Source organism: Eptesicus fuscus, chromosome 11, assembly GCF_027574615.1.
Source record: "Eptesicus fuscus isolate TK198812 chromosome 11, DD_ASM_mEF_20220401, whole genome shotgun sequence".
In the NCBI taxonomy this organism is placed as follows: Eukaryota; Metazoa; Chordata; class Mammalia; order Chiroptera; family Vespertilionidae; genus Eptesicus; species Eptesicus fuscus.
Genome location: NC_072483.1, coordinates 17065024 through 17091119, shown reverse-complemented (window position 1 = coordinate 17091119; position 26096 = coordinate 17065024). Strand labels below are relative to the sequence as shown.

Here is a 26096-nt window from a genome sequence, read left to right as displayed (position 1 = left end):
TTTGGATGTAAGGCTAACGAGCTTGTAACATAAACCTGAATTAATGAGGAGATATTGATGGATTTTTAGGTGGAGAAAGACATGACTCTTGTTTTAGAACTGGTGACTGTGTGTTGGAAAATGAATGGGTTGGGAGGAACAGTAGAGGTGGAAGCAGACTGAGATGTGAGGAGGCTCTTGCTAAGTGTCGGTGAGTATGAGGATGGCCTGACTTTTGGAAAATGGCAGGGGCTGGACCAGTGGTTCTACCTTTGCTTGCATGTAGTAATTGACTTGGACAAATTAAAAATAATTGATGTGCAGGCCCCATTCCAGAATAATTAATTCAGAATGTCTTGGAAGGGCTTGACTAATATGTGGTCAAGAGGGAAGACCACTGGGTCAGAGAGTCAGGAAAGAGGAAATACCTCTCGACCACCAGAGTCCCAGAGGACACAGGGGAGAAGGGACCCAGGTGTCATCCAGACAGGGCTGGAAGGTCAAGGGGCTCCATTGGTCCCAGTCAGGAGTCTTCATCGCAAGCTTCCATTTGGGCATTGCATTAGTGTGCTAGGGTCATCATAAGAAAGTACCACAGACTTGGTGGCTTAAACAACAGGCATTTATTTTCTCTCAATTCCGGAGGCTGGAAGTCCAAGATCAAGGTGTCAGCAGGGTTAGTTTCCTCTGAGACTTCTCTCCTTAGTTTGTAGATGTCACCCTTTCCCTGCATCTTTACATGGTCATTCCTCTGTGTGTCTGTGTCCCGATCTCCTGCTCTCAGAAGAACACCAGTCGTAATGGAGTAGGGCCCACCCCTGCTGTAAACAATAGCAGACAGAGGAGCACCATGGTTAGAGCTGGACCAGAGGAAGACAGATTGGCCAGGAGACTACTGCAATAATACAGGTGAGAGATGGCAAGAGGGTCCACAATTAAACAACAGGAGCATGGTTGAAAAGGTGGGGATGATATAAGGAGTGCTAAAAAGGTGGAATCAACACAGGTTAGTCACCTGCTGCTTTTGAGGATGAGGAGGAGTAAAGTTAAGGGGGTAGTTTTAGGATCGGGCTCAAGATAACTGTGGATTGTGCTGCAATTTGCCAGTGAAAGGAGGTTGAAGATGCACAGGTTGTTTTCGGGGAAGATAATGAAGTTCTGCTTTTGGTCGCTTTGAGTTTTCCTGGCTTACTCAGCTGGCGATGTCCAGGGGCAGTTGGTTTCATGGGCCTGGGGTTCTGGGGAGGGCAGAGGGGGTAGGAGGAGAATGAGGGGAGAGTGGATGCCATAAACTTTTATTTATATGAGCAGAAGAAAATGAAAGTTGTTTGAGCTTATTTAATTCCCTTATTTAATTCAGCTACCTTTGTAGTTTATTTTTCTCAGTGCCCTCTTCCGTACCTCTGCTGTGCCATCGAGCGGATGAGACGAGTGTCCTGAAGATGCGGTTTCCCCTGGCAAACTGGTGGGTTCAGCCCAAATGCTTTAGCCAAGGAAGACCCAGCCCTCACAATAGATATGATTATGCTGGTTAGAGTTTTTATAAATATTTGTATTGTAAATTAAAACACAGACACTGAAAACCACGCAAATCAAATGTATGGCTTAATAAGTTATTACAAAGCAAGTGCTACCCAAGTCCAGGCCTAGAACTTCCCAGCCACCCCAGAAGGCCCTTCACTAGGCCCCATCCAATCCCAATCCCAACCGCCTTCTTCCCCAAAGGTAACCGTGATTTGGAGAGAACTGTGGACATGTACACTTAGACAAAGTTTCAGCTAATTTTATCACAGAACCTTCATACCCACCATGGCCCTTTCCCAGGATGCCCTCTTACCTTTGCAAATCACTGTCAGTCCTCATACATGTAGCATTTCCAGTGGCCCTTTTCTCTGTGTTGTGCCCACTGTGTCTGTTGAGTATTGAGGAATCCAAAGAGTAATATGCCTGCTCCCCCTCTGCACTGCATTACTAGTTACTTATAGTTTGTTTATTTTATTTTCTCTTTTTGTTAATTTTGTGTCCACACTCCCCCTTTCTAACCATACCGTGGTTTCTTTCAAAGTAGAAACAAAACCAGCTGCTTCTGCATTCCAGACCCTTCCATCCAGAGGGTGGTGCCTACACCAGCCGCAGGGGTGTCACCTGGGAGCTTGCTAGAAATGCAGAAACTGGGCCCCATCCCAGGCCTACTGAACTGAAACTTGCATTTTACCAAGATTCCCAGGTGGTTTTGAGCACATTCCAGTTGAGAAACACCGTCCTCAAGCAGTCCTGTCTTGTGCTTGGGTGCGCATTGGAAAGGGGTGGGGGTCTTCCCCAAACACTCCTGGCCGTGGTGGCTGCAGCCATAAAAAGCAGGCATCACTGCCGTGGTGGTGGTCTCCACCGTGACCCTGCTGTTATCATGGCGCGTGTGTGGATACACTGCTGCCAGGTCTGAAACACTGTGGGGGTGCCGGGCCCTCATCTGCCAGCGGGAGAAGCCCAGTGCCCTCCCGAAGGACAGGACTGCTTGTGCCACTCAGAAGCAGTGGTCAGGAGAGCGCAGAGGAGGAGCCGGGCGGGGGGACTGCAGCAGCCAGATAAAGAAAGGACTTCCGGATTGCACATCGAGGGCTGCCTGGGCCAGGGCAGCAGATCTTTCTTGCTGAGCCTGCCACCACCTGTGCCGCCTGATGCAATCGATCAGGGGGTTGGTTTGGGCATCAGGATTTGTAAAAGCATCGGGTAGGGTGACCAACTGTCCCAACTTTCCTGCGACCCAGGAAGTTTCCCAGGACGTGGAATGTTCCATGCTAGAGCCAGGGGCATCTCCACGAACCAGCACAGCATGGTCACTCAGTCCCGGCGACTGTAATGTGCAAACTGAGCTGAGACACAGTGCTCAAGAGAGCACGTGGCAAAGGCAGGCGATGCGGGACTACACCAGCCTGTCAGAGTGTCAGTCCCTTAAAGGCAGAGCCGGCATTGAGCGATGCTTTGTGCGTGTCTTAATACTATGATATCTTGCACTCACAGTCTCTAATGATGCTTATCACTAGTATGGTGTCTCTCTGAATGGTCCATAGTCATGCCCTCGTTTATAACTTTTTTTTATGGGAAAGGGAGCTTGTAATTTAACATTCACCCCTTCAGGCATACACACACTCCCACTCGCCAAGGACAGCTCTTCCGGCCCATCCTATAAATGCTGTTCTGAGCTGTCTTGGGCAGCCTGTTTGGACGCTCCTTCCAGGGACAGGTCCTCACCCCACCCTCAGCCAGGGGTCACGCTGCAAAGGTCACACTAGCTCTGCGTGTCACTTACGTTTCTTCAAGACTTGCACAAGATGCTAACATGCTTCTATTTGGTTTCCAAAGCCCACACATGTAACAAAGTAAGACAAGTATACTTGAGTGTCCAATCTGATGCAGGGAAATCAGGTGTGGAAGCCACATTCCTGGTCACCTTTAGATCTTTAGAGCGGACATGCAGTACAGAGGTTCAGATCAAGGCCCCGGGAGCGCCCGTCCTGTGCTGATTAGAATGCCACTGACCCCGGGCTTCGGCTTCCTCGTCTTTAGGAAGGGGATACTGCTAATGCCTGCTTTATGGGGGTGTGAGGTGGTGAGGACTAAGTGGCCCCTACCTGAAGTGTCCTTAGAACTCAGGACCCTTAGCAGGCAGGTCACTTCGACCTTTATTCCAGCAGAGGCCCTCACTCTGTTTTCTTTGGGATTTTGGCCTTTCTTCCCATTCCCATGTATATGCCACCACTCAACTTCTTGTCGTATTTCAATAGTCAGGTTTTATGTCCCCATGCTCTTACCCAAGTAGTGTGACTTTCTAAAATGTCCTGATGGGAGCCCAGTGATTTAAAAATGTCAGATTTCACAAAATTCGCAAAACTTAAATCCTTAAATATACCAAAAATAAATCTTAGTAAAAGTCGGTGGAATAGGCCTAAAATTACAAATATTCGTTTAATTTTTGTCATATCCTTTGTTTCTCGCCATGTTCATGAACATTGCAATCCCAGTGACCCTGTTAAAGTTTTGTAAGACCTCATGTCCTGTCCATGGTTTTTCTTTCTGTAGTGGGCAGTAGAATTCAAGGTTAGAATGTCTGTGTCTCAGACTCAAGCCTTTCCAACTTCCCTCACCTTTATTTTACTCTGTCTCTTTTTTTTAAATCCTCACCTGAGGATATTTTCCCATTGATTTTTAGAGAGAGTGGAAGGGACAGGGAGAGACAGAGAGAAACATCAATGTGAGAGAAACACATTGATTGGTTGCCTCCTGCATGCACCCTGACCAGGGCCTGGGCCAGGAAGGAGCCTGCAACCGAGGTACGTGCCCTTGACCGGAATTGAATCCGGGACCCTTCGGTCTGCAGGCTGACGCTCTATCCACTGTGCCAAACCGGCGAGGGCTACTCTTTCTTTTTTTTTTTTTTTTAAGTAGACTTCGTTTTTTAGGACAGTTTTAGATTTGCAGAGAAATGGAAAGATGGTATAGAGAGTTCCCATATACACAGCACTCAGTCTCCCTATAATTGACATCTTATATTAGTTTGGTGCATTGCTATAATTAGCGAGCTATAATTAATACATTATTAAAATCCATGCTTTATTCACATGTCCTTAATTTTTATCTAATATCCTTTTCTGTTCCAGGATCCCACCCATGATACGTTACACTTAGTTGCCATTTTTCCTGAGACTCCTCTTGGCTGTGACAGTTAAGGTTCCCTTTTATAACAATTATTTTTTAATATTTATTATGGTGATCATGAAATAGAATCATAGATTGTATCTACACACATAGTTTAAACATCAGTATAAAGACCTAATTAGCCCTAACTGGTCTGGCTCAGTGGATAGAGCGTTGGCCTGCAGACTGAAGCGTCCCAGGTTCGATTCCGGTCAAGGGCATGTACCTTGGTTGCGGGCACATCCCCAGTAGGGGGTGTGCAGGAGGCAGCTGATCGATGTTTCTCTCTCATTGATGTTTCTAACTCTCTATCCCTCTCCCTTCCTCTCTGTAAAAAAAAAAAAAATCAATAAAATATATATTTAAAAAAAGACCTAATTATAATGAAGGAGTAAAAGTAAAACAACAATATTTAATACGTATTTGCTTTTATAAATGCTCAGTCTGAACTGCACCGGAAGTCTTAAAGAAGTATAGTTGACCCTTGAACAACATAGATTTGAACAATGAGGGTCCACTTACATGCAGAACTTTTCAGTAAATATGGTAAATATATTTCCCTTATGATTTTCTTAACATTTTCTTTTCCCTAGTTTACTTTATTGTAAGAATACATATAAACTATAATACATATGACATATAAAGTATGTGTTAAACAACTACATATGTAATCAGTAAGGCTTCCCGTCAACAGTAGGTTATTAGTAGTTAAGTTTTGAGAAAGTAAAAAATTGTATGTGGTTTTTCTACTGCACAAGGGGTCAGTGCCCCTAACTATAACTGATTATAGTTGTTCAAGGGTCAACTATAATCAGGTATTTGCATCTACAGTACTTAGAATCTAAAAGCAGTAGGGCAAGACTGGAATATTATTGACACTTGTTAATTTTTGACATTTTGAAATAAGAGCTTGTGAAAAATAATATAAACAAAGCCACTTTAAAATGGAGTTGGAGCTGCCACCTCAGAGGAACTTCTTTGTACTTCTTAATCCTTTAACCTTTGGAAATTAAAACTGGGCAAATAACTAGAGCAGCTCTGTAGTTCCAAATAATTGTTTGCTGTGACTCCCGCCTGGAAATTAAAGTTATTCTTTAGAATTAGCACCACCTTGTTAGCTTATCTACAGCCATAGAAATTCCTTCCTTCGATTCCTGTAATCATTCCCCTTCCCTTTCTCATCAACACCTCCTGTCCTCACCTCCTTATCAGAGCACTAGCGGGTTTCTGCCTGAATCAGTGCTTTCAGAATAGCTATTCCTTTGGGTCTCAAACAAATGTTTGTTGCCTCTCCCTTTGGCCTTTTATTTTTAGCTACAAGCTCAATAAAAATCTTCACATACACACACGAAATGACAGGCCTGTGTCAGTTATACAGTTGACAGGTGCAGACGTGTCGGCTGCTGACTCAGCTGCCATGAGTGGAACTGCTTCAGTGTCCCAATTTCCCAAAATGGTGAACAACTTAAAACATTTCCTAGACTCACACCGTAAAGTCACAGAGGTATACATTCTGAGAAATGCGTCATTAGGAGATTTCATCATTGTGTGAACATCATAGAGTGCACTTAAATCTACATGGTATAGCCTACTACAGCCCTAGACTTATCTGGGATTTTGCTCTTATGGATGAAAATGGGGTTCTACAGAAAGTAACCTCACAGAGTAATCTGATCATAAATTCCTAAATGGACAGGGCCTGGTGAGTGGTCACACCCCAAGCCTGTAACTTCTGAAGTAAAAGGTTTATCTTTGCCTTAAGCAAGCTCTGTCCATTGTTCTTGTGCATCTAGGTTAACGTACCTTTGAAATAAGCATAACCCCCTTCAAGAGAGCACATCATCTTGTTAACTACCCTGAATCTAATCCCCAGGTGCTTTCTCCCATCTTCATAAAATCTTCCTTATATTCCCTCCTTAATTTCTAGTGCATAAAAGAAACTGCAAATTTGCCATTCTCAGGATCATTTGAGATGAGTATATGTCATTAGTTTGGCTCAAATAAAAATTTGTAACAATTCTTTACAGGGTTGGATGTTCCTACATGGACATTCTGTAGTGGAGGAAACACAATTTTTCCTATAACCTTATGGGTTCTTGGCTGAGACATCCCTGTAATAAGGACAGATTAACAGGAGAAAAACAGACAAAAGTTTAATAACACGTATACCTCCTGTACACCTGGGAGAGCTCTGGGAACAGCGAGGAACTTGCCAAACTGAGTGAAGTCACAGTCTCCAGCTGAAGACAAAAGAAGATGTTGGGGGAGTCAGCTATGGAGAGTACCAGGAAAAGCACAGGAAACAAGGGTGAGATTGTTAAACAAGGGTAAGGCTGCAGATTTACGTCATGGCCTTTTGCATTGAGTTTCTAGGGTAGGGTCATTCCCCTCTTGCTGATACAGGATGATTTACCTTGGAGATTTACTTACACATGTAAGCATCTTTTACACAGGGTAACTTCCACTTGGTTTATAGAGCTTCTCTGATGTCTGTTTCTTAAAGTCAACCAGCCTGAAATAAACCTTATGCCTACATAGGCATATTTTGGGGTGACAAATTCTGTTCCCCTACATCTCCTAGGCTAAAAACCTGTACAGCATGTCACTGTACTGAATCCCATGGGCAACTGTAATACAATGATAAATATTTGTGTGATGCATTACAAGGACTGAGATGGCTGTGATGCCACTAGGTGATATCACATTTTCAGCTGCACTATAATATTATGGGACCACTGGTATATAGGAAGTCCTTCATTGTTATGAGGCATAGGATTGTAGTTGCATTTACAGAAAACCCAGTAAAGAAATAAAATGGAGTTACTATCAGTCAAGTGTAAGAACTTGAAAATATTTTGGGAAACTCGAGAAGAGAGGAACTCGCCCAGACTTACAGACATTACAGGCAAAGGCTGATGGCGAGTCCTTGCTTTGGCTTTTCTGGTTTTGGGAGGCCTTTAAAGTTCAACCTGATGATTCTTTATGAAAAAACAAAACACAAAACACAAAACAAAAACCAAACACACAGCGAAGCACATTTAAAAGAGCTGTATAGTTAATTACTATTCTTGTGGCTCCTATGTAAACAACAGGCCAAGTTTATTGAAACAAGACTTGTTTTGTAAGCAAAGTACTCTTAATCTGGCTATATTTGGTAAAAATGAGAGCGATTTTAGAGGAAGATTGTGTGTCAGTAATACCCCTTTGTGGATATTAGATTCCAGTACTGTTCATTGTCTTTTGAGGTTTTGTTCCTACCTGTGAGCCGGATAGGATCCTGAATTCTTCCAGTTTCCTCCAGCATCTGGCTCTGATTCTGCAAACGGATGCTTTTGATTTCTCTCCCATCCTTTGACTTGAAATCATTGAGAATTAAAACCGCCCTTTCCCAAAAGTCCTGCAAGCTAAAGTGCGACAACCTGATAGAAACTTCAGAGAAGTCACCACAACAGCTCATATATGGACAGTCTTTGTGCCAGTTGCAGAAAAATCACCAGTGACATTCAAAGTGCGGACCAGAACTATCAGACTGTCCCTGTCTGCCTTCACCCATCTGAAGATGCTTTGAGCCAGACACCTAGAAGTCTACTGGCTGCCTTCAGATCTCAGAGACTGGGATTAAGTCTGCTCCAATCGTTAACTGTTGTTTCTCTTTTGTTTCCATAGAGATGCCTCTTATTAAACATCCGACTACAGACCATAGACCTAACTGCGGGAGCCATCTGCAGCATCACCTCCTGAAATGAGAGACAACTGTTTACTGAACTGACCTATACTCAAGACTGAGACTGCGTTCTGAAACTAGTGTGTAATAATAATGTCTTTATGGGTCCTTCTCAATGCTTTAACCTCAATATTGGCACACATATTGAGCTGACTGCACATCATTGATGAAAAGCATGTCTCTAGCCTATATCCCCCCTTCGAGGGACATAATGGACCCAAAGAAGGCATTGCCACTTTGGCATCGATGCACATTAAAACATTTTGTTTGATTTATGATGTTTTCTGAGAGACAAATCTTGGTCAAAAAGGAGGAAATAAGGAGTAGAGTGAAGAAATAAAATGGAGTCACTATAGTTAAGCTGCTGAATTACTAAAATTAAGTAGGTTGAGGCATGAGGAAAGGATTCTATTTTTGTTTTAACTAGTTTTTAAACTTTTGAATTTTCAGTCCTGGATACACACCTGGCGCCCCTCTCCTAAGACCACCTGGCATCCATCATTCAGACTGCCTGGATTTCAGTGATACCTTTTCTGAACCATGCTTAAGGCTAAGAATGCAGGACCGATTATTCTCAAGAATGTAGTTTTTACTGTAAGAACCCTAACCTTTCTTCTTCAGAAGACTTCAGCTGTGTTTCCAGTTTGAAAACCCTGAGACTCTTGTGAATTTTTATCGTTCATTTCCAGCAAAACCTCCGGACTGTTTTTTTGCATTTGTTCCACAACAGTGTGTATTTAAATGGTGCAATAATATTTTGTGCTTATATGTAAAACAGAATTAAAGTTCTAATGTAATTAGAAGCACATTTTAAATGATCCAAGTGTCCAGTCTGACATATGAAAGCCATGTGGGGCACAAGCAATCATTGTGCTGCGGATTCCTGTGCATGGGGGGACCTGCATCCCTGTCCACTCTCAACTAAATGCCAGTGCCCCGCCCTCCTTCCTCCTATCATTGTGGTAACCAATTAAAGCAACTACACATTTCCAAAATGCCCTCTAGGGGGCAGTACCGGTGTGGGCTGCGGTGCTAGCCGAGCTTAACAGACTTGCCTTGGTTTCTTCCTTTGTAAAACGAAGATAGTAGTAGTTGAGTGAGAGAGACAATATATGTAAAACACTTAGCAAGATGCGTGGCACGCATTATGTCCTCCAAGAATGTAAGCTAATATTATCTTCCAGTGAATCAGCAGAGATTGTTTGGGTGAACATTGTGTCCTTGGCGTCCAGGTAGATGTGGGTGAGTGCAGATGGGATCAGGCAAGCAGCGCAATCACTGCCTCACACGGGAAACAGGCCGTGAATAATTAAACATTTACCGTTCACAAAAAGGAGCTCCCAGGGAGAGCTGTCGTCGGAGAAATCTTTCTGGAGGAGACAAGAATTGAACCAGGACATCTGGAACTTGAGAAAATGTATTTATCCCAGGAATAATAAATAACTCCTAGATTCTTACTTCTCAAAGTGTGGCCTTCAGACCACAGTGTCAGCAGCGCCTGGAGGTTTGTTAGAACTCTCAGCCTCCAACCCAGATCTGCTGAGTTAAAATCTGCATTTTAACGAGAATCCTGGGTGTTCATCTGCACACTCACATCTGGATGCGCTGGACTAGGGAACTAATTGAGAACCAGAGGAAAGAACAAAGGTACTTGCTCCTTTGAGAGAACACAGACAGACCTTGGTGTGTGTGTGTGTGTGTGTGTGTGTGGGTGTGAGAGAGAGAGAGTGAGAGAGAGAGAGAGAGAGAGAGAGAGCATTTAAATGAAGATTTTCATCCAGATTTCAGATCTTCTTAATCAGAATCTCAAAGCAAGGAGGAGTCAGTATTTAAACAAACAAACAAACAAACAAACAAACAAATAAAGGCTTCCCAGATGACTTTAGAAAGGGGAGTGAGCTTAAAAAATACTGATGCCCATGTCCCAGGTCAGACCAATTCCATCACCGATGCTGTGGGATCTCCAGCAGTGGGAGAGCCCTGGGCATTTTGGTTCTTAAACTCCCCAGGTGATTCAAATGTTTGAGAGCCTTGAAAGAGGGAAACCTGGAGGGAAGAAGTCTGTGTGGGAGAGAGCAAGGAGGTGGTGTGTGTGTGTGTGTGTGTGTGTGTGTGTGTGTGTGTACAAACACCTGAAGGTTTGTCTACCTTCAAGGACAGGACAAAGATTGGGAGGTAGGTAGAATTTTTCATTTTTTTTTTATCCAAGTAATCATAGCATTAAAATTTTTTTTTCCTTCTTTCTTACGTTCCTCCCTCCCACCTTCTTTTCCTAGAAGAAGGGGCCTATGAAATGACCTAGTCCAACTCTTTCAGTTTGTAGCGACGAAATTAGTGATCAAATAGGTAAAGTGAGTTGGCCAAGGTCAACTCAAATCTTCTCATTCCTACCCAGGAATCTAACATAAAGTGAAATCCTCTTCCCTCTTCTAGTGACGTTCCCACCGCACCACCGCAAAGGCAGTTAAATCCCACTGCGATTTCAATCGCAGGCAAAAGAAAGGTTATTCTAAAAAAAAAAAAAAAAAAACACAAAAAAAAAAAAAAACCAGAGTGCCCACCCCCCAAAGTAGGCAGGCGTTAAATAAGGAACTGGCATTTTATAGAGCATTGAATTTAAAGACGAAATCTAAAATTTAAATTTCTATTTGAAAATGAAATCTAATTTGGATGTTGATACTATTGAATTCCAGATAAATCTGACAAACGGCCTGTCCGCCTCTGAACCTCTGGGGCTGACAGAGAGCGGGCGTGGGCCCCGGCCTGGCGTGGACCCGGTCGTCCTTCGCTGCGGGGACCAGCCGCTCGGCGCACGGGTCTGAGCTCCGCGCGGTCAGTGGTGCAGACGGTCGCCGCGCGCGGGACAGGCTTCGAGTCCCAAAGGGCCGGCGAGACTTGAACACTCAGAGGGAAAACAGCCAGCGTCGGGGGGAGGGGGACTGGAGGGGGCTGGCTGGGACAAAGGCCAGTCTCCGTGGGGAGCCTGGGGACCCAAACATTTTTTGAGCGCCGAGTGATCCCAGGCTACTCGGCGCCCTAACGTTGGTGCAGAAGAGAGGACCTGGGAGGGCAAACCAAGCCACCGGGGAAGCCGGGCCGACGGCTCGGGAGCAGGTGCACCTGGTTTTCCCGGGATGGGCGGCGGGGACGGCAGCCCAGGCGGAGCCGCAGCACCGCCCCTGACGCCGGTGCGGTTCCCTAGGGGAGAGATGCCACGTTAGGGCGCCGCGGGCTCTCCGGCCGGAGCGCGGCCGCCGGCTTCCCGGACGGCAGAGGAACTCGGGTCCGGGGGTTCCCCTCTGGGCACGCGGCGCGACTGGGGCAGGGCTTCCGTCACACCCTCCCTAGGCCCGGCCGGCGCGCCCCAGCAGTTCCCGGGCGCGACTGGCCCGCCGAGTCCTCCTGTCCGCACGGTCTCGGCGCGCGGGTTCGGCTCCGGGGCCTCGGGGCGGGTCCCCGCCTCTGCACCTGCCCCCGGGGGCGGAGCGCGGCAGCCACTCCGCGGCCCCGGCCACGGGCGCGCGGCTCCCTGCACCCCCGCCCCTGCAGCCGGCGCACCTCCACTCGCGGCGCCGCCTCCCTCCCTCCCTCCCGGCGCTGTCCGTCCGTCCGTCCCTCCGCCGGCTCACAGCCTCCAAGCCCCGCACTTCTCACTAGAATCCCCGCCGCTCTCATCGTCGCCGCTGGGATCCGCAGCCCCGCGCCATGGAGACGGCAGCGGGCAGCGAGCGCCGCAGCCCCCCGGGCCCCGTCGCCCCGCCGCGGACCCGGGGCCACGCGCCCTTGGCCGCTGCCCCAGGCCCGCTGAGCCCCCCAGCGCGCGAGCCGCCGCAGCCCGAGGAGGGGCAGCAGCTGCGGATCAGCCAGAGCGGCCAGTTCAACGACGGGCTGGAGGACCGAGGTGAGCGCGCCGCCCGGTCCCTGTCCCCCGGCCCGGCCCCTGCCCCTGCCCCTGCCCCCAGCCGGGCCGGCGCGGCAAGGAACCCGCAACTCCCTGCTCCCGCTCCCGCTCCCGGGTCCCGGGTTGGGTTGGGCGCGGAGCAGGGACCTCCCAGGGAAGGAGCGGAGAGCAGAGAACAGCGGCCCCACCTCCCGCGGGCGGTGCCGCCTCGGAACCCGAGGACCGGCTGCCTCCAGGGGAAACCCGCAGGAGCCCGCGCCCTGCTCTCGGCCAGCCTCAGCCCCTGCCCCTCCGGCGCCCCCTGGAAAAGTTTGCGGGAGGCGGTTTTTTGCTTTTGGAGCTGAGCGCCCCCGGGGACTGCAGCCCCCTCTCAGCTGGGAGGCACCTGCGCCCGGTGCGTCCTCCGTCCCAGCCCCTCCGACTTCACCGGCTCCGGGATAACTTCCCTCTGCGGGGTTAGCCTGCCCTGGAGAGTCCCTTAGCGGCCGCCCGGCCGCCCACCCCGGCCAAGGGAAGTCGGGAGGCCCTGACCTTCATTTACAGGGGACCCCGTTTACCGTGGGGTGTCCGGTGGTGAGGGCAGAGGACTGTGACACCTGGGTTTGGGCCACCTCACCTGGATGAATGCACCGAAACCTGGTGGTTCCCAAGAGCGCACGTCCCCACCTCCTTCAGAATCGCTCCCAAGGCGCTGGCCCCGGACCTCCCAAAGGCCCTTTTCCTGGGAGGCCAAACCCCATCTTCCCACGGGCAGCCGAAGCCCCTTTGAGAAACGGGAGAGACTCCCCTGTGCATTCCCGCGTCCCTCTCCTCCTCCATCCCTCTTTCTCTCCCTCCCTCGTTTCCTTTCTGCTGGAAGCCCTGTTCTTGGCTACGTCTGTATTTTTTCTGCTTGTTACCCAATCCAAGTCCAAATCGACCCCCTCAAAAAGATCCAGGGGTTCTGTGAAAACCGGCCGGTGGCCGACGCGGGATTCCTGCCGCCAGGCCCTTCACGGGGAGCCGGCTCCTCGCCACTTCCACCCTTTTTCTTGGACGCCTGGTTTTTGTTGGCTGTGGCGGATTTTTATATTTTAGTCTTAGCAGGTTTCTGTCCTATTCTTAGTATCTCCTGCACATTTTTATTCCGGTTTAGTGTGCAGATGCACGATCTCTTCCCTGTTAGAAATTTTAAACCATAAGCCGGTGAAATGGAATGACATGGAAACGGCAGTCCCTGAGCACAGGCTGAACAGGCCGGGAGCGCGGTGAGAACTGGGGCCGCTCTGTTTGCACCGAGCTGGGCACCCGTGTTGCAGTTTCTCGTGGGATTCTCACATGACTGGCTGTTATTTTAGAGTTGATGATGGGTGACATCACAGGCACCAAGCACCCAGCAGGACCTGTCCGTTTTGTTATAGGTGGTGTTAATTACCTTCCCCTCTGCAACGAACCTGGTAGTATTTACAAACTTGGTAGTGAAGAAGGACAACTCTGAGCTGAGTTTATTTTTGTAGCATTGCAGGTCATCTGCAAGAGCTGGCTGGCCTAGTTCTCCCCGCCCCACAAAATGATGGGAGGGGGAAAAAGTGCTAGGGTGAGTTGATACCTAGCATCATTTTGTAGTTCATGCTCAAGTGTAAAAGGCCCATCTGAGTTTGTTCTTAAGGTTATTTTTAACTGGCCTGCTGAATTTCATTTTTCATTATGGTATAGCGTGAAAGCATTCCCTGTTCATAAACTGTCCCTTTGTGAAAGCTTTGCATACCACACACAGCCTCTCTGTTAGGACGGACCCTGTCTCCCAAAGACCTAGTGCTTCCTGGCATTGAAAGCTGAAAGTGTGACATTCTTTTGTTTAACCTATTCCTGACAGCAAAGAGTTAATGATGAGTGAGTCATCTTTATTAAATAAATCAGAAGGTTACCTGAGCAGGTTTACGATATTTTGTGTTTGTGTTATTTTTCCTTATGGGGCCCCATCTTTCCAATATTGATTTTTGCATCCCTGGGGAATGGTGTGGTTGTTGCTGCCTTCTTCCTGACGGTGAGAGGATTTGGGGAGAAAGGAGCCTTAGCAATGGCCTGCCGTGCATCCCTTCATCATGCCTGGCTTGTGATCTTCCAGGCCCAAGTAAAGCATGTGAGGTTGGGTACCCGGGATGTGTACCCATGCGTGGCTTTCTCTCTTGTCCTAGCTTCCGTCTGAGCTATCAGGACCCTGTTGCAGGCTGCTTCTAACTCAGATCCAAGGCTTGCTTTATAATCTAGTGCTCTGGGAATTTGGAGGCATTTTCCCCTAGGGATGTGGGCTGGTTCCAGAAACCTAGCTAGCTCACAGTGTCAGTAACTGCAGTGCCATTTGGCTGAGTCTTGTAGTTCAGGGAGCAAGAGCTCTGTGGCCTGAGACCTGTAGGGACTAAATACACAAAATACAGGCCACATTAGCCTTAGTGTTTTCACTCTCTCCCTTTTAATATCCACTCTTCTCTCCACAAGTGTTTTCCCATGGTCCTGCTCCAAGCCTTAGGGCCCAGCCTTGCTTCAGCATTTCCCACTACCTTCCCAGCTAATGAATTTCCTTCCCCTTTAGCGAATCCAAGCATGACTAACTCTTTAGGAGAAAGCGATCGGAACTAATTCATACTAGCATGGAAGTGCTGATAGCTTCAACCTCTCCATATATATTTGTATTCCCCTCCCCCCCCCCTTAAATAATAATACAGTCCTTCATCAATACAACCTTACGCTTACTAGTGCCTGGCCCAGGTTGCAAATATGTGAAATTGGAGCGAGATTAGAAATCGGAATGCGGAGGCCAACTACCTGAGGCCTGCCGTGGCTTCTCTAGGCTGTGCTGCCTTTTTTCTACTTTGGAAGCACAGCTTCCTGAAAACAGAAATTCTCATCACATCTCCGTGGCTTTCAAGTGTACACGCAGCCAACATGGGAGCAGAAATAGAGGCACCTGTGTGCAGGCCATTTATGAGCTGCGTCTTTGTAGGTGATGATACCCCATTTCCCTTTGAGGAGTAGAACGTTTTCCATCCTTGGCACTGGCTATATTCTTAGAGAGGAAAACTAGTAGGAAATAACCAAGGTTGGATAGAAATGGGAAAGTTCCTCCCTTCATGGACAGTCTTCCCAGTGCATTTACTGCAGTTTTTTAATTTAAAAGATCTCATGGGAGAGGTACACACAGGATCAGATCAGGGGAAGAACCACTGTTAAGAGGACGTGCCTCCCCTCAGCAGGGCAGGCTAGCCTGTGTGGGCTGTGATCCCAAACCCCGTCACGGCCGTGCTGGCCCCTGAGGGTGAGGCATGTAGATTGGTCTACATGGTCAGTCATATTGTTGGGAACTGCTGACTTTGGAAGGAAAAATGCCATGTGGCAGGATAGAAAACGCCGATCATTGTGTTTCTCTTAGAACATTAAATCTACTTCTAAAAGGAACCTTGCTTTTACCCCCAGTAGATAAACCTCTTGAGATTGTTGCTGTCAAAATACCCAGCAAATTAACTGCTTATTTGAGTCATTACTTAAATATTACAGCTTCCCTTCTGAAAATCAATTTGCCAAGATGAAAGGAAGATTTTTATATCATTTGGGAAAAGGGAAATAAATTACTGGGAGTGTGTGGGACGTGCTCTTTCTAGGTTGTGGCTTTAACTGGACACAGGGTGATTATAGTTGAAGATGAGAATGGGGTGTTTTCGGCAGCTGGAGAAGATGCAGACAAAGGGACAGAAAGAAGTAGACAAAGGGGTTTTACTTCGAAATCCCTTGTTCCTAGGGTAGAATTTCATAAGAGAGGTTTTTCTGTTTTCCATCCAAGTGCATTCATTTGTTAAGGAAGGTTTGGGGAGATACTTACTGTGAGATGATGGAGGTTGTGTTTAAACCTACCTTTAGCAATCTTATTTATCTTTTGATCTGATGTAAGTCTACAGGTTTCAATCACTTCAAAATCTCTGAGCTATAAACTGGGCTCACTGAGCAACCTCTCGATATTTCCTCTTGTTTTGTTCAGAACTTGTTCAGGGTGCTTGCATCTGCGAAGTAAATGGAACTGAGACATTTTAACAGGGTCCTCGCTATAATTTTTAATAGGACACAGGTATTTGTTTTTTTGTTTTGTGTTTTTTTTGACAACTAGAGGCTTAGTGTGGTACCCACTTGGTCTAATAAGATGATGCCTTTTACGCGATGCATACGTGTGATATGTCGCACACTGTACACTATTTCACAAACAGTGCCTAAGCTTTGACGATCAATTTCTTAATCTTTTGGAGCTTGGTGATGAGGCTGCCCTGCCTGGGAGGGCTATGCGAGCAACTGTCTAGCCAGAGATGGTGTCATAAGCTGCTTTTATGTGGAATGCTTGACTGAGAATTTGGTTTTCTTTGTAACCAAGATGTGCCATGTATGATCTGTTTTCAAAGGAGAAGAAAAATATAAATTGGGATCATACTGAAGGTGTTTCGGTCTCCCACCCAAGGCAGTTGACGCTTGGGCATCGCCTGGGAGCCACGACTTTCTGTTGTCAAGGACTCTCAATGTTGAAAGCCTAGGAGACAGAAACCAAACCTTTCTTACACATGGCCAGTCTGGAAAGCTGCCTCCAGTTAAAACAGATTTACTCCTCTTTAATATTCTAAGAATTTTTCGACATATGGTTGGTACAAAGGGATAGATACTATAAAGCAGAAAGAGGAGAGAAGAAAAATGGCATATAATTTAGGCCTGGCGGCTCTTGATGGTGGCGGTTAAAGAGAAATGGTCCTTCTGTGAGTCGTCATTGAGGGAGCAACGTGAACATTTGTATCCCATGACTTACTGCTTTGGGCAAAGCCCAGCGCACCAGTTGGGACTGTGCAGGTGGATCAATGCAAATCAATGCCCACAGCTGAGGAGCCTGAATGGCTAACTAATGTGGGCTATTGGTGTTGTTTTGCTACAGAAAGGGAGCTGTTAGAGGGAGCAGCACCTGTGTGAGCCAAGCTAGTTAACCCAAGGGCTGGGGGATGGCTGGTTCATCAGCAGGTTAGAGCGTGCTGGGGTCTGCAGGGCCCCGGTAAAGAAGACAGCTGCTGTTACGCTGCAGGAACACAGGCCGGGCATTGCCAGAGCCTCTGGTCTTCTCAAGAGGTGCCGGACAGCCCGACTTCCCGGCGAACTCTCCTAATTGTAGAACCACGTCGTGGCCCCAGGGCCGTCAGTTTGGAGCTTGGTGAGGAGGCTGCCCTGCCTGTGAGAGCTATGTGATCAGCTGTCTAGCCAGAGATGGTGTCATCAGCTCCTTTTATGTTGAATGCTTGACTGAGAATTTGGTTTTCTTTGCAACCAAGACAAGATAGTGTATAAGAAAGTGTAGCTCTGGCTGTGGGTTTCTTAATAAGGAAACGTCTAACTTCCGTTTCGCCTTCTTTCTGTCAGGCTTGCTAGAAAGCAGCACCCGACTGAAACCTCACGAAGCCCAGAACTACAGGAAGAAGGCCTTGTGGGTCTCCTGGTTCTCCATTGTCGTGACACTGGCCCTGGCCGTGGCCGCCTTCAGTGAGTAGCGGGAGCCTTGCCCATCACTGATGTGCCCGGGTTGCCTGTTTCATTCTCTGACTCCTGTGGGGTGCGCTTTTGCTTTTAGTTGACTATTATTGATGAGTATTTTGGGGGATGGTTGGATAGTCAGGGTGCTTATAAATTAGGAGGGAAGACGTGGTGAAGAAGAAGAAATGGAGGCTTGCTCTCTTCCCTCGTAGGTTTGTGGAAATTGATTCCAGCTGCCAGCCGGACGGGGAGCTATTCTCCTGGTGGCTGCCTGCAGCTTGGGCTGACGTGACAAGTGTGTTCCGTGAGATTCATATTTTGAGCCTAATGCAATCCGATGAGTGCAAATTGTAGTACAGCCTCCCCTTTCTCCCCAGTTATATCTGCGTAAGGTTTGGGATAAAATCAATCACATATTTTTATGAAAGAAAAACGAGAGGGTCCTCTTTCAAGTTTTCAGTGGCCACAGAAACAAAAACATGGATTACAGTCAAGAAAAATGAAGACAGTTGCACATTTTCCACCTCTGGATAGTCCTGTCTGGCAGGTTAGGAAGCCTCTGACATACTTCTAGCTGACGGCTGCAGCCTATGGAAATGTGCACGAGCTACTTAATCTTATTGATCGGGCAACGATTCACAAGCGTAAGCTATGACATTCAGCTTCAGCTCACCCCTGGTGGAAACCAGTGTTTTTTTAATGCTGGGGGAAAAAAGGAATGTATTTTGTGATTAGTTCATTGCCTTAATAGAAAGATCTATATTCTGAGTGATAAGTATACAAAGTGAATCATGTGACAACCCTCAGAGTAGGAGAGAAAAGGACTGTGTCCCCTGGAAGATAGGGCTCTGTGTTGTTTAAAATTCTATTTTACACAGTTAGATCTGCTGCTGGAAGTTGGTGTTGGCTCCCTAGAGGGCATATTCGAATTTGACCAAATGCTCCCGGCAAAACTAGACGTATATTACTTGAAGCAATTTATATCGGAAACATTGTAGGTGCCATATCTTGGCTCTCAATAAAAGCCAAACATTTAGAAGCAGCGGGTAATGCATTTCAGGGTATAAACATTTAGCTGTGAGCCAGAAATCTAATCAAGAGGAATTATAATTCCTGAAAATAGCTGCTTCTTCCTCTCCCCCCTTTTTTTTTTCTGCTGAAACAAGAATAACAAGCCCGATTGAGGTCCCTAGAGGATAATTTGGTTGTGGTGGCTGTTGGCAGGCTCCATCAGACACCGTAATTTACATATGTAAGGAAAGAGGGATGGAATGAAGGGAGGTGGTTTGCAAACAGAATACAGTCATTCAGAAGTGTCCCTGTGCCTAATAGAGCTGTTACCATTTTATCCTGTGGGTGTTTAAATGGGGACCTAAATGTGAAGAAATAGTAAGTCCTTCCTTTGGGAGAATAATACTACATTTGATGTACTTAATCTCATAATAGGGAAAAATTATGAGGAAATTTTGGTTTCACATGTTATGCCTGGTCAGTTGGGTTATCTTGAAAATTTTGTTCCATTTCCTTTAATTAGGAAAAGACTATTGCATAATACATATGGAATTAGAATGTCGTTTTGTAAAAGGTTTTTTTTTCTTTTTAAAATGATTTTACCTCTTTGTTGTAGCAAGTATTGTTGACAAGAACATCCAGCCTAAGAAAAAGTCTTATAAGAGTTATTTGAGCCAGTCTGAAAACAATTGCCAGGAAGCAAAATCTCAAGGGATTGAGAAAATGCCTTGAAGAATGGCAGTTTTACAGCTTATTTCATACTAGAGGCACGGTGCACATATTCGTGCACCAGTGGGGTCCCTTGGCCTGGCCTGCAGGATGGGGCCGAAACCAGCTCTCTGACATCCCCCGAGGGGTCCTGGATTGTGAGAGCGCACAGGCCAGGCCGAGGGACCCCACTGGTGCACAACTGGGACTGGGGAGGAATGCGGGAGGTTGGCTAGCCAGGGAGGGACTGCAGGAAGGCTCCAGGGCATGTCCAGCCCGACTGGCTCAGTCCTGATCTGCTGGACCCCAGTAGCAAGCTAACCTACCAGTCGGACTGGAATGTCTGCCCCCTGGTGGTCAGTGCACGTCATAGTGAGCGGTTGAGCGGCCTTAGCATATCATTAACATATTATGCTTTGATTGGATGAACGGCCGACCGGACAACCAGACACTTAGCATATTAGGCTTTTATTATATAGGATATTAGAATCAAAGGAGGCAGGTAATGGTCGTAGGGGGAGGTAGATGAAATTCATTGGTGGTAGATTAGGGAGGTGGGGGGATGCAAAGTAGGGAAATATCTGAGATGAATAAAGAATAACCCAAGAGGCACACACATTGGTGGGTACAGAGTAGTTAACATAACATAGAGGTGGTATATGGGCAACAAGATAACAATGAGGGGTTCTATCCTCTCTGCTCTGGTGTTGTGGGTGCCCCTGGGGGGTCTGGAAAAAAAAGGATTACTCTGACATTTCAAAGGTATGTTATCTTAGATGCATAAAAGACAATAGGCTCACTTAAGGTAAAGGCTGACCTTTGTCAAGGAAGCTACAGGCCTAGGACATTATTACTGCAGTGACTAGCTTTTATTTAGGAATTTTTATGTTCGGACCATCCTGTGTGGTTACTTTTGGTTCTGAGTTTGTAAGCCCTGCATGCAGGCCTTCCCTGAGCTTATTAGGTTTAGTATGTTCCCGCGTTTTTTGTCCATCGTATTTAAGTCAAATACTCTAACTTCTTGCCTCTAAAATGTTGGCATTGGCATATAATGTCATGATCTTAGTTGTTTTCTGTAGTACATTTGTTATCATCGTAATTAGTTAGGTATTAATAGTAATAATAGGAGGAGAGCAAAGGGGAGGCCAGACATGGTAAGCACGGTCACCTTGGCAGCTTCACCAGGCAGCTTAGAGTAAGGCAGCTTCCTTACTCTATCTATATGGCGTAGCTATATTTTGTGTGTGTGTTTCATATTTAAAACCCTTAGGGTGGTCTCTGGTTGTGTTGTTAGGGTTGCTGGTTTTATCCTTTACTTTCCTAAATGTATGAATAATATCAAATATTTAAAATTCTTTCTAAAGCTTCTTTTACATGTTGACACACTTTTGTGCAATCCTTTTCATAGTTTCAAATAGAAAGAAAATCAATAGGATTAAGCAATGTAAGTTGACTTTTGAAGTTATGTTTAAATTACAATCCGTATGAAAATTTTATGTTTCAGAAATAGCAAGTGTATGCTTTAAGAAGTGTCAGAAGGAGCCCCAGTTTTATTCTTCAAGGAGGTGGTTGACAGAGAGATGGGATGAAATGAAATGGTCAGGCTGACTCAGTTAATATTTTCAAAGAGAATTGCTGCAGAATCCCGACATGCCCATGTTTGAGATGGCAGAGAAGTCTTTGGAGAGTGTGCCCATGCGAGCGTGTCCATGCGAGTTGGCAGGGCTGGTAATCATGGTGAAGAGATCATGTTTATCATCACGACTTCTTGCCACTGCTGGGTGGTTTACCATCTCCTTGGGGGCTGGAAAAGCATGCAGTACTGAAGATGGTTCAATGAGTAAACTGAGATATATTTTAAAAACCCCTTTTTAGGTGGAAGGAAAATAATTTAGAAAAAATTTCTCAGGAATAAACTTTAAAGGTTTGTTTAGGTACTGTTACCAAACCCCAGTGTGTGGGTCCATTTGCCTGCGTGCATTGGCCAAAAGATGACGAATGAGCAAGTTTACAGTGGCGGAAGGACTTGATTAGGACTGGGAGCATGTATTTAAGTAGTTAAGCGCAGTAATTGGGAGTTAGGTGAGCTTGTGCTCGAAAAGACCCGGCTCTGGATGGCCGGTAACTAACAGGTTATATAGGGCAAAATCATAGGGCACCATGGATTGGGGGTCCGGGGACATGTTAGGAGCCGATTGGCCGAAGGTGAGGTAAGGGTAGTAAACAATTTCTTCAGGTCGGGAGGACAGCTCTGGGGCCAGCTTCCGTGCCCCTCTGTCTGGTTTGGTGGAGAGGTAGCTGAGGGGGTCCTTTCACCTTGGGGCTCAGGAGCTGGCAGAGGCTCAAACCTGGGAACCATAAAACTAACTTTGGTCAGTTTTGTCTCAGGGGTTAGTGATTTTCAAGGGGAAAGGCTAAGGTCTGTGAAATGTGCAGAGGAAAAAAAAAAGATTTTTAAAACAAAGGCTATAAATCATATCAAAATTATAAGTACCCGTGGCTTTAATACCAGGCTTAGGTCTGATTTATTTTATAAACTATTGAAATATTTCTGAGACAACTGGTCATCCTTATAGCCATTCTCTCGCTAGGGGTGGTGTCTTGTAACTGTAACTGCTGGGATCAGTCAGAATTCCTGTCTTGATCTTCTCACCGGCCATTTCTCTTCAATCATAGATTCTGATTTGTAGCTGAGCATCTTCTGAAGAAATGCTGTTGTCTCTTGCATGTTTGGGAATGAGGATTATGGATATGTAGAAGCTTTGGGATGCCTCATTTTTTTTTCAGTCAGCTAGAAAGAGTTCATATTTTAACATAGTGTCTACATTGCAAATAAAGACTGTTCCCCTTCACTTTGTATAAATTTCCAGGTAATCAGGTTTGCTGTTCCTTCAAATTAGTAGCTTCTCAAAGACCTAATGATGAAACTAACTTTGGCCAGTATTACTGAGTTCTCTGTGCTAAATCAGTTATATATGTAACTGTGGTTGACATTCATGATTCAGGTGTAGTTTGAAACATTAGGTGAACTCTACCCAAGTTTGTGATTTGGAAGTATTTTGAAAGGAATATGTTCTTTGAAAGGAATGTGAACTATTTTTGATATAACTTGGTGATATCGTGATATTGGACCTGCCCAAATGCTGATATGAAACTAGATGGTAATACATATTGAATATTTCAGAGAGAGCCCTGGTTTGGTTTTAAAATTGCTTCTGTTTGTAATCGGTAGGCAGCACAGAAAATGACAGTGCTGTTATGAACAAACCTTTCGAAAATCTGATTTAATAATGAGGCTAGAAAGGGAACACAAATTGTTTCAAAACTCAGAATGTTGACATCACTAATGTCTTTGTTAGGATGATTTAGGAAAATGCATTCCGGCTCACTTTGAGGTTTGAATGAGTGTGTGGCAGAGGAAAATTTTCCCTTTACCCTTCAAGGTTCTTCTGGCTGGTCTAATGATCCAACCGACATAAGACAGATTAGCAGGAGAAAAACAAATGAAAATTGAATAACATGTATACCTCCTCTGTACATGGGAGAGACACAGCAAGCCTGAGTAACTTGGAAGCCATCGCTTTTAATACCACCTTCAGCTAAAGACGAAAGATGTTGGGGATGGGGGAGTCAGTTATAGGAGGTTACCCGGAAAAGCACAGAAAACAAGGGTGAGACTAGCCTGGCTCTGTCAGGAGATCATGCTTACAATGCGCTGCTGTTTCTAGCGGGAGTGGAGGCGGGGTCTCTGCAGCTGCTTGTGTGTCTGCCTCCCTTCCCCTGCATTCTGCACACAGCATTTAATTAAAAGTGTGGCCAGGCTGCGTTAGCACGGGGGTGTCCTTGTCACACAGCCAGAGCAGTGACTCCCGAGCTGGGCAGTGGGCCCCAGCTGGACTCACCTCATGAGGCCAGGCGGGTCCTGGCCCCTCCCCGTGTGCCCCTGAGGTCTGCTAACGCCCTGTGGGAAATTCCTGAGGCCTTTTCTTATTGCTGTACCTCTTTCCAATTGTATTTGTTAGCCAGGGGGACAAGAAGGGGTTTTCTGCGCTGCTTGTGTTCCAGGCCTGTAATGGTTGGGCCCTGTGGGAACTGCCTCTGGAAGGCAGATTTCTGGCGCAGCTGCTCTTATCCAGGAGGTTATTTTCTGGTGCCCTGTCCCGAGGGCTGCAAGGTAGGGGTATTGAGATTTGAAAGTAACAGATGAAGCCAGAGGGAGAGGGAGAGTCCTTTCCCTCCTTAAAGGGACCTGCTTCTCACTTTTCATTGTCTTCCTTGCCTATGGGCCAGTCCTTTCTTCCAGCTTGTGACTTGTTCATCCAGTTGTTAGTGAGTGCCTGTTGGTCAAGGCCAGGCTGCTGTGCGGGTATCGCAGCGGGCATTCGGAAGTGGAACAACCCATTCGCACCCTTGGAGAGCTCAGGTCTAGTGGGAAGGTGAACTCTAGAGATGTCAGAGCAAATGACAGGGCAGGGGGTAGGTAGATAACCTGATGGACCCTCCCCCCAGTTGGACACATAGGGGTACGTAAGAAAGGACATCACTGAATGGTTAGAGATAGGACACAGTACATGGTCACCAGTAGCCTCTATCATCTCTACCCCCAAAGAAGGAGCTGAAAACCAGAGCTATTAGATGAATGCAGAAGCTAGGACTGCCCAGGGTGGGAGGTGGAGTGGTGGGGGGAGAGGGGCTTGGTGCCAGTAGGAGGGGCCTGGGTTACGATGTCCACACAGGGAAGGACGGTGGCCGCAGAAGTGTGCTCCGGCTGCGCATAACAAAGCACCGCAGACTGGAGGCTTAGACAACAGGAGTTAATTTCCAGGTTGGAGTCCAGATCAAGGTGTCAACAGGACTGGTTTCATTCTGAGGCCTCTCTCCTTGGCTTGTAGATGGCCATCTGCTCCGCGTCTTCACATGGTCTCCCTTCTGTGTGTCTGTACCCTAAGCTCTTCTTATAATGACCTCTTTTAAATTACCTCTTTAAAAGCTCCATCTCCACATGCAGTCACATTCTGAGATACTGGAGTTAGGCCTTCAACATATGCATTTTGTAGAGAACACAGTTCATAACAATGGCCTTGGCCAGTGCCAGGCAGGTTCAGGAGGCTAAGATCTCAGAATGAGGTAAATTCACTAGAGGACTTTACCTTTAATGGATGGGTGGACCAGAGCAAACCCACCCACCGAACCAGGGGGAGAATGGGGAAGCTTGTCTGCCTCTGCATACCTGTGTGGAGTGAGGGTAGGGGAGCCTTACACTAGCACTCACAACCATGAGACTGACTTTATATAAATTTGTGTTTGGAATTTTCATAGGTTGATTTCCTTGGAAGTAGACCCTGAGACTCTGAAATTTACTGCAAGAGGTTTATTGGGGGAAACTCTCGGGAATAATCCATGAAAGGAAGCAAGGGAAGCAGGACTGGGCAGAGGGAAAGTTGAACTTCAGTGCTGTTGACTAGGAGGCTTGTCCTGTAGGGAGTTGGAGACCGGAATAGCCCTTTAGAAGGGTCCAATTGAATGATGCAAGGGGGCTAAAGCAGTCATTCGTGTGGGCTGCCCCAGGGAGAGGAAACTTCCCTCAGTAGAGAGTAGTTCCAGGAGAGGGGTGAACTGTGAACCATCAGCACCCTCACTCCTGGCAGCTGAGGGAATGAATGCCCAGGTCCAGGTGGAGGATCTAGGAGACACCACAGCATCCACTTTATGAGTTTACACGAGCCATGTCACCTAGGAATCCTCAAGCTGAGATGTTAACTTGGATGTGGTGTGAGGTTGGAAATACCCCTGGAGCAATTGAAAGAAACACATGCACAACCTCAGCTGTGGCCCAGCAGGTGTCCCATGGGTGAAGCTCCCCCAGAGATGAGCTCACAATCCAACATGAGAGAGCTCCTGAGAAAAAGGTCCACCATAGCTGAGAGTCATCCAGTTAGAACTCAAATTCAACGTGAATCATCTAACAAGGTCTGTAAAATAAGTATGTTTAATATGAGTAGTCAGAAAGAAATCGGACACATGAAAGGAAAAGAGCAACTGTAAAATAACCAGATAAATATATATTTTTTATTTTTATTGGAGCTCTAAATATAGATGCAGTTTTTTAAAAGTTGAGAACTACAACAACCCCCCCTCTCCCCTCCAATCTCTCTCTCCCAACAGCTTTAGGTCTTTTACTTAATCCTTGTATTTACTTGTATCTGTAGAGACAACGGGCTTTCTAATGCTATTTATTGTTTTTTTTTTTTTTTAAGTTTAGGCATTATTTCTTGACTTTCCATCATGAAAGGAGATAACTTACTCTTTGAGTCTCCTCCCGGTCTCACAAACATGCTGACTTTCTGAATTTCCATCCTTGCCTAATAGTTATGCTTGGCATTAGTATGACTATATAAATCTTGCTCATTGAGCCATATGGTGAAGAATGATTACTTCTTTCCTGCACCGTTTTTTATTTTCTCTGGTTTTAATACCCGTTTTGTTTCTTCCTGTTAACTTTTCTCAGACTCTATTTCTTACAAAACTCAAATCCAGCATTTCTATTTC

General features: G+C 46.3%; 1 protein-coding gene across 1 annotated transcript in view; it reads left to right on the top strand.

The window, feature by feature from the left end:
- Positions 1-12022: 12022 nt before the first annotated feature.
- The window catches only part of TMEM163 (transmembrane protein 163), a 219672-nt gene continuing 205598 nt past the window's right edge, over positions 12023-26096 (top strand). The window contains exons 1-2 of the mRNA XM_028148151.2: positions 12023-12299; positions 17718-17837. Coding sequence (XP_028003952.2) covers positions 12104-12299; positions 17718-17837 — 316 coding nt within the window. The 5' untranslated portion in view covers positions 12023-12103. The remainder of the gene's footprint in view (positions 12300-17717; positions 17838-26096) is intronic.